The sequence below is a fragment of the Protomyctophum bolini genome (genome assembly GCF_963924005.1).
Source record: "Protomyctophum bolini genome assembly, chromosome: 8".
In the NCBI taxonomy this organism is placed as follows: Eukaryota; Metazoa; Chordata; class Actinopteri; order Myctophiformes; family Myctophidae; genus Protomyctophum; species Protomyctophum bolini.
In genome coordinates, this window is record NC_137869.1 from 5,736,962 (window position 1) to 5,745,902 (window position 8,941).

The 8,941-nt window shown below is 42.8% G+C and overlaps 1 protein-coding gene across 1 annotated transcript in view; it reads left to right on the plus strand.

The window, feature by feature from the left end:
- LOC308319579 (WD repeat-containing protein 47-like) overlaps positions 1 to 8,697 on the plus strand; it is a gene marked incomplete at its 3' end in the record, with an annotated part of 34,309 nt that extends 25,612 nt beyond the window's left edge. The window contains exons 12-17 of the mRNA XM_080769681.1: positions 652 to 809; positions 1,873 to 2,045; positions 3,250 to 3,420; positions 4,155 to 4,290; positions 6,813 to 7,027; positions 8,555 to 8,697. Coding sequence (XP_080625807.1) covers positions 652 to 809; positions 1,873 to 2,045; positions 3,250 to 3,420; positions 4,155 to 4,290; positions 6,813 to 7,027; positions 8,555 to 8,697 — 996 coding nt within the window. The remainder of the gene's footprint in view (positions 1 to 651; positions 810 to 1,872; positions 2,046 to 3,249; positions 3,421 to 4,154; positions 4,291 to 6,812; positions 7,028 to 8,554) is intronic.
- Between the last annotated feature and the right edge of the window lie 244 nt (positions 8,698 to 8,941).

Here is an 8,941-nt window from a genome sequence, read left to right on the forward strand (position 1 = left end):
GTCTTGCAACACAGCAGCCAAGTATGCAGAACACATATACAAACACAAAGAACAGGACAATTTACATACATAAAGACATGAGCAATATCCACCGCTTAGATTATCCTGTGGCTACCACATCTCCTGATTAAGCCTCAAGGTCGACTGGTAGACAAAGGACCTCTTTAGTCTGACCTTATTGTATGCTGGTACACCATATCTCCTTCCTGAAGGTAGCAACCTATATTCTCCATACAATTTGAACACATGCTCCATACAACACATGCTTAGTATTAAGCATGTGAATGGTCAGGTAACTAGACATTTTCCCCTACTACCCAGTCATCATTGAATCAGAATGGAATGGTCAGGTAACTAGACATTTCCCCTACTACCCAGTCATCATTGAATCAGAATGGAATGGTCAGGTAACTAGATATTTCCCCCTACTACCCAGTCATCATTGAATCAGAATGGAATGGTCAGGTAACTAGACATTCCCCCTACTACCCAGTCATTATTGAATCAGAATGGAACGGTCAGGTAACTAGATAATTCCCCCTACTACCCAGTCATCATTGAATCAGAATGGAATGGTCAGGTAACTAGACAATTCCCCCTACTACCCAGTCATCATTGGAGAAGATGTCATTGTCCACTCTCTCTCTCCAGACAGGGAAGGCCAAAGGTCAGTTCGTGAAGGTGAACCAGTTGGAGGACACGCAGGCGGTGCGCTGTGTCGCCTTCCACCCAACGGGGGCGCTCTACGCCGTGGGCTCCAACTCCAAGACCCTGCGCGTCTGTGCCTACCCAGAAACCCTCACTCCTAGGTAGAACTAACAGACTACACATACCGTATTGTATATGAGATCTCTTATTAGCCCTGTTGGGCTATTCTTATAACGTCTCTCTCTCCACTCACAGGCGTACAGTATTTTTTATTTTTATTTTTTTTTAACCTTCATTTAACCAGTAAAACACATTGAGACGAAGTCTCTTTTTCAAATGGGAACTGACCAAGAGGCAGAAAAGAATTACTCTTCAATGCTACATCGTGCATGACAATTACACCTCAAAGTAAAATACAATACAAAAATCTCCAAAGTGATACACTTTAAATGCACAACTCTTGCTCATGTGTCAAACTGATTTAATATCGAAATACTACAATTCAAGTAGTAGTACTAGTCAAATGCAGCATCTTTTCTCTTTTTTTTCCAGATTAAAAAAAAGGAGAGTAAATGAAGCTGTGCTTTACAAAAGGTTACAAAAGGTTTTATAAACCTCACTTGCGAAAACTTAAAACAGGTCAAATCCCTGGTTGCCAGCAACGATATACTAATTAACTAATTTTAACAGTACTTACTATTGTACTTTTACTCCACTACAATTATTTGAAAACTTTACTTTGTAGATAGGTTGTATTATTTACAGTCATTTACAAGAATTGACAAGAACATCTTTTGAAAATAGCAGATCGGCTATTTTACCGATCTGCTATTTTCAAAAGATGCTCTTGAAAACTTGTGAAATGGGACATTCTGTATAATGAGTACTTTTGGTATTGTAAATCTTGAATTCCTGATTCCTGACAGAATATTTCTATACATTGCAGCGTTGATACTTTTACATAACCCATTCTGGGCGGGAACCCCTTTTGGTGTTTTACCCCCTCAGGCCGGGAATTATGCAATTTGAAGTTTTTCAGAAACCTTAGGTCAGGATTTAGAGGCGTTTGTAGAATCGGCCTCAGGCCTAAATGGGTTAAAAGTAATTTAACTATAACATCTTGTCTGTTCTGTGTGTGTCCAGTGGCTCTGGGGGAGCGGTCAGACAGCCGGGTCGGTGTATCTATCATCACTATAACATCTTGTCTGTTCTGTGCGTGTCCAGTGGTTCTGGGGGAGCGGTCAGGCAGCCGGCGGTGCGCTTCAGGAGGAACAAGCACCACAAGGGCTCCATCTACTGCGTGGCGTGGAGCCACTGTGGTCAGCTGCTGGCCACCGGCTCCAACGACAAGTACGTCAAGGTCCTCCCGTTCAACGCAGACAACTGCAACGCCACAGGTGGGCTGCCCTGAGTGTGTGTGTGTGTGTACAGGTAGGCTGCCCTGAGTGTGTGTGTGTGTGTGTGTGTACAGGTAGGCTGCCCTGAGTGTGTGTGTGTTACTGATGGTGTGGCAGTGTTGATTTTGACGGTGATTTTAGTTCATATTTTAGTCATCTGAAATGTTTACTGGACAGACAATTGTTTTGGTGGGCCTTTGATGGCGTCGTAATGGCTGATTTTACACTTGGTTGCATGCTGAATGTAGCCAATCTACAGGCTTGTAGATCTGTTATTTACACCCGAGCGCAAACCAAACATAATGTGACTTGTCTTTTAGTTCTACTGGATCTCTTCTCCACTAATCCCCCTCCCTAACATTTTAGTCTAGTTTTTATGTGTTCGCACTGTATTCGTTAAATCCACGTGGTCAACCAGGGTTCTAAGGGTTCTAACTTTCTGTATCATCCATAAACAAATCAGCATTCTATTATTTTTATTTTATTTTTATTTTATTTTGGTGATTGCCACTCGAACCAAAATGGTTCTATAGACCCTCACCTTCAAATTAGTACTGAAAGTGAAACTTTTACATGAGTTGTAAATGACAACTAAATTTAACATGGAGACGGAACCCCACTATAGGGGTTGTGCACATGCCTAGCACGTCCAGTGCACTTACCATTCATGGTCACGAGGGGGAGCCATTGCACAGTGTAAATGGAACAGCTACACTGTGATCTCAACAGTCTTAACTTCACTAAATAATTTACAATAGAAGCTTAAATAATAATAATAATAATAATATATTTAAATTATTTATTGGGAATAGTAATAATAAATAATAACAATAATAACGAATACAGAGTACAGAAGAATACAGTATAGTACAGTTCAGTACAGGGCGACAGTGGCTCGGGGGTAGAGTGGCTGGATAGTGGATAATGTTAGGAAGGGACTAGTTGAGAAGAGATCAAGTAGAACTATTCCCGCACGCAACCAAGTTTATAACCAGGCATTGCGACGCCATCAAGACACCTCCAAAATAAAATGTTGTCGACCAAATCAACCTCACAATCAAGTAGACAAAAAACGAAAACTCTTCAGTTGACTAAAAATATGACTAAATGGAATTGTGTTCAAAAAAGACTATACGACTGAAACCAAAATCAAACGTTTTTGCTGTCCAAATCAACACGCGTCCGTCGGTACTGTACTGTCCAGGTCCAGACCTGGAGTTCAGCATGCATGACGGCACCGTCAGAGACCTGGCCTTCATGGAGGGTCCGGAGAGCGGAGGCTCCATCCTGATCAGCGCTGGAGCGGGAGACTGTAACATCTACACTACGGACTGTCAGAGAGGACAGGGTCTGCACGCTCTGAGTGGACACACTGGTAACGTAACTGTCACGCATGCATACACCAACACATACAGTACATGTAACATCTATACGACTGACTGTCAGAGAGGACAGGGTCTGCACGCTCTCAGTGGACACACTGGTAACGTAACTGTCACGCATGCATACACACCAACACATACAGTACATGTAACATCTACACTACTGACTGTCAGAGAGGACAGGGTCTGCACGCTCTGAGTGGACACACTGGTAACGTACCTGTCACGCATGCATACAAGTTCACTTTCTGTTTTACTGCTCTAAATAAGATGACTTAAGGGATATTTTGGTTAATAAGATGTCTTCTATATGTGGGGATTTCCTAGATTTAAATGACTATGTAAAAATGGAGATATGTTTTGCCAAAGGGACTTTCGTTGTAGCAGATTTTATTTGTCAAGCTTGGGAAAGAAGACAGAGTACTCTGTATACATCTGAGGTGTAATATAATGAATTGTGTAATGTAAACATGCTGTAAAATGCATAAATTATGTATTGTAAAACATGCTGTAATTGCAAATGTGAAATGGTGTCTTATAAACCCATGAGGGTTGGGCACAAGGTGTGCATGACACGAAAATAAACAATCAATCAATCAATCAAAAATAAATCATACACCAACACATACAGTACATGCCCAGCGGATCAGTGAGAGAGTGTGTGTGTGTGTGTGTGTGTGTGTGTGTGTGTGTGTGTTTTTGTTGTCATTTTGTCCTGTCACTCTAGGTCACATTCTCTCCCTGTACACGTGGGGTGGCTGGATGATCGCCTCGGGCTCCCAGGACAAGACGGTCCGTCTCTGGGACCTGCGGGTGCCCAGCTGCGTGCGCGTGGTGGGCGTTACGCTGCATGGGTCAGGTCAGTGGACACAGGCCATGGAGCAGCACTTCTGTCATTACTTTAGTCATATAGTCAATACAATTCTTTATTTTTTAACCCATTCTGAACGGGAACCCATTTTGGTGTTGGCATCATGTTATGCTTTAGATATTGAAAAATAGCAGATCTACAAGCTCATAGCGCGCCACCGAGTGGCGCGCTACGAGCTTGTAGGTCTGCTATTTTTGAAAAATCAAAGAACGACTGACATTTTTAGAATCTGATCTCAGGTCAGAATGGGTTAATCAGACCAGTGTGTGTCCAGTGGAAACCTCGTATGAATCTGATCTCAGGTCAGAATGGGTTAATATATGTTTATTGGTAGTAGTTTTCAACAGTGTAGTACAGTTTGAACATACCATATTTATTTTTTTCTCCCTCACCCCATCCCTCCCCCCACAGTTATCGTCATCATTAAACAATATAAAAAATAACAACAATTGAGTACAGACATACAAAAAACAACCATGTATATTTGACATATAATATGAACAGTAGGAAACAAAAATATTAATTTAAGCACAGATAACAAAAACAATATAAATAACAAAAAAATAAAAAAAAATAAAACAAAACAAATACAATTATGAGTTGGGTTATTTGAGTTCAAAAGAGTTACAAGTTATGTTGGAAAATATTGTGTTGAATCGGAACGTTGTCATACAGCACCCTCTATACAGAGTTCTATCGTTACGAGGAAGCAAAAAAAAACCACATAGTATTGGTTCAATTAGTCTGTCGGAAGTACCCTCAGATTCTCAAAGTAGGTAATGAATGGTTGCCAGCTAGAAAAGAACCTTTCTGTTGAAAATACAATTCTTTTGAAATGTTTTACCTTTAAAACATTTTACCTTTAAATCTCATAGTATTTGAGTTGACTAAATCTATACATTACGGGCTTGCGATCCTTGATGGCGTCGTAATGCCTGCTTTTACACTGCGTTGCATGCTGTAAATAGCCGATGTACAAACTGTACGATGTACAACGCATCACAGCACTGTGCATTGTGAGATTAGATCTGCTATTATCGGAGCGCAACCAAACATAAAAGGACTTTTCTCTTATATTAGTTCTGCTGGATCTGTTCCCCACTATTCCCTCCCTAACATTTTTGTCTAGTTTTTATTTGTTGACGAAATTGTCAGTATATTTAGCCATAGTTTTTCATCATAGCTTCGTTTTTCTTCGGTGAAAAAAGGTAGTCGACGAACATCTTTCGTCTTAGTTTATTCAAGTCGACAAAATCAACAATGCCATGTCGTTACTTTTATTTGTTTTTACTTGCATGACTCATCTTTAAACACTAAGCCCTACATCATCTCTCTCGGGTGGAAACCTCATATGTCTAAAACTGTGCCCATACGCCCATACCCGAGGCGGTTGGCGAAAGGGCATTTCTGTGTGGAGTTTGCATGTTCTCCCCACATGTTCTCTCACAAAAACATGCAGTAATCCTGGTCTCTAAACTACCTCCCCCTGCCCAGCCCAGTTTGGCAGAGGAAGTGTAGCGCCCAGGATTACATTCGATAATTGACACTAGGAGAAAAACATGGGTTGCAAAATCGTGAGATAAAAATTATTTAAAAAAAAAAGGATTTGAATCGTCAAACTAGCAACAGAATACATTAACCCATTCTGAACGGGAACCCATTTTGGTGTAAGCATCATGTTATGCTTTAGCTATTGAAAAATAGCAGATCTACAAGCTCATAGCGCGCCACCGAGTGGCGCGCTACGAGCTCGTAGGTCTGCTATTTTTGAAAAATCGAAACCTTGTATGAATCTGATCTCAGGTCAGAATGGGTTAAGAATCTTCCATAAAATCCTATTGTTCTTTGGGCACGGTGGCGGAGTCGGTAGCACAACAGCACTAGCCTCACAGCTAGAAGGTCCTGGGTTCGATTCCCGGTGGGGAGGCCGGCTGTCTTGGGTCTGAGCGACTAAATCTCACAAATGGTGGTCCGTATACGTGGCTCAAATGCCGAATAAATAATGGACCTTATTTCATAATGAAAAGGGGTTGAAAACCACTGCTGTAATAGAGCGCCGCAGTCCCCGCCCCCTTTCAGAAAGCGAGTGGCCCAGGAAGTGGAAGCCCCATGCATTCTCCCATCGGAACTTTTAATATAATTTATTTAAAGACGGTTACGCCGTGGACAAAGCCAATTCGGATCGTGACGAATCATGACAATGAACACAATATTTTGGGACGATCAAATCATTAGAAAGAATAAAAGAAAGTCAGGAGACAACACTATTTGTTTTGTTTTTCGTCTTATAAATTATTTGATCGGCCCAAAATATTGTGTTCATTGTCATGATTCGTCACGATCCGAATTGGCTTTGTCCGCGGCGTAACTGTCTTTAAATAAATTATATTAAAAGTGCCGATGGGAGAATGCATGGGGCTTCCACTTCCTGGGCCACTCGCTTTTCTGAAAGGGGGCGGGACTGCGGCGCTCTATAACCCCTCTCTCTCTCCACACCTCCACCTCCATAGGCAGTGCGGTGGCCTCCGTGGCGGTGGACCCCAGCGGACGGCTGCTGGCCACGGGCCAGGAGGACAGCAGCTGTATGCTGTACGACATCCGCGGGGCTCGAACCGTGCAGACCTACCGGCCGCACGGCAGCGACGTGCGCTCGGTGCGCTTCTCGCCGCGGGCGCACTACCTCCTGACGGGCTCCTACGACAACAAGGCCATCGTCACCGACCTGCAAGGTAAGAGTGACTACCTCCTGACGGGCTCCTACGACAACAAGGCCATCGTCACCGACCTGCAAGGTAAGAGTGACGAGACTACTCGCCCCGTTTCTGTTTTCCTCCCAGAATTTTCCCCAGTGAGGGGTTGGTGGGAGAGGCTGGACAGCAGACGGCTGGACTTTGAATTTCTCTAACTATAAACTTTCATGAGAGCAGAACAGCCTAAGTACAAATATAATTTAAGTCTGTTATTTATAATTTAAGTCTGTTCACAGAAGTTGTTGTAGGATATGTGGGGATTATCTGACGAGGTAGGCCTACCATTTGAGTGGGCAAAACCTTACATATACTAAATAATACTAAATTGTTTATAGGGTCAATATAAGTAAAATAATATAGCCTTTCCACAGGAGTATCTTTTTATATATTTCCAAAAAGAATACAAACAGCCAATAGCATATTACAAAGTTATCCCCCTCACTGGAGGAAAAACGGGCAAGCACCGGGGCGAGTAGTCCAGTATTCCAAGGTAAGAGTGACGGGGGAAACGTTCTGTGTACTTTTTGTGGGCAGTACTTTTTGTGGTAAAAAAGCGCTCAAACTTTCTTCTTATTTTTCCGGGCCTAGATCTCCTTACCCCACCACCACTTCTCTTCTTCCTTTCTTGTATTTCTCGGGGAAAAATGACACGATGGGACCTCAAATTTTAAAAAAAATGATTTCACCCACTATTTTACTTGTAAAACTGTGATGTGACAATAGAGATGATTCTGATTCTGGCTGGATAGGTAAGGTAGGATAGGTAAGGTAGGATAGGTAAGGTAAGGTAGGTCGCTGTTAATGTTGTCGACTATGACCAAAAGTGTTCGTCGACTACCCTTTTTTTTCACTGATGAAAACTATATGAAAACTAAGCTGTGATGTCTAAAACTAAGACTGAATATATTGACAATTTCGTCAACAAATGAAAACTAGACTAACATTTCATGGAGGCACTAGTAGAAAGCAGAGTGCACAAGTACTGCGATCCGCTGGGTATGTATGTCGGTGTTGTCCACTGGCCAATAAGGGATCGGCTGGGTATAAGGTTGGTATATAAGGTCAATATAAGCCCGGGTCTAAAGGATTTTGAACATGCAGTTGTAGTAGACATTAGTTAGTAGCAGTACTTGCAGGCGTGCTCTGCTTGAGCACAAGTGTAGCACCATGCATGAAAGGCCTACTTGTTTGCAAGGCGCAAGTTGGCACCTCGACAGAGTGCATTTCTAGTTTTTTTTTTACACGCAGTGCGACACGTTGTGAGCTTGTAGATCAGCTATTTTCAGCATGCAACCAATTGTGAAATGACTTCTAGTGGATGTCTTGTCCACTTAGTCCCTTCCTAACATTGTTGTCTAGTTTTTATTTGTTGACGAAATTGTCAGTATATTTAGTCTCTCGTCCGTTTAAAAAAGGCAGTCGCCGAACATCTTTCGTCTTAGTTTTAGTCGACGTAAAATCAAGACTGCTTACACGTGTCATGTCTGTGACATCATCCATCAACAGGTGACCTGACCAAGCAGCTGCCGACGATGGTTGCCGGGGAACACTCGGACAAGGTGATCCAGTGTCGGTGGCACACGCGTGACCTCACCTTCCTGTCCTCCTCTGCAGATAAGACCGTCGCCCTCTGGGCTCAGGACCCTTGACCCTTGACCCTTGTTGTCACCCCTGAGGTGAAAAACACTGACCGTAGTCACCCCCGAGGTGAAAAACACTGACCGTAGTCACCCCCCGAGCTGAAAAACACTGACCGTAGTCACCCCCCGAGCTGAAAAACACTGACCGTAGTCACCCCCCGAGCTGAAAAACACTGACCGTATAGCAGCTAACGCAACGACAAGCACAACACCTCCTCGTAACATCCCTGGGATGGGAGACTTAACTGCCGTG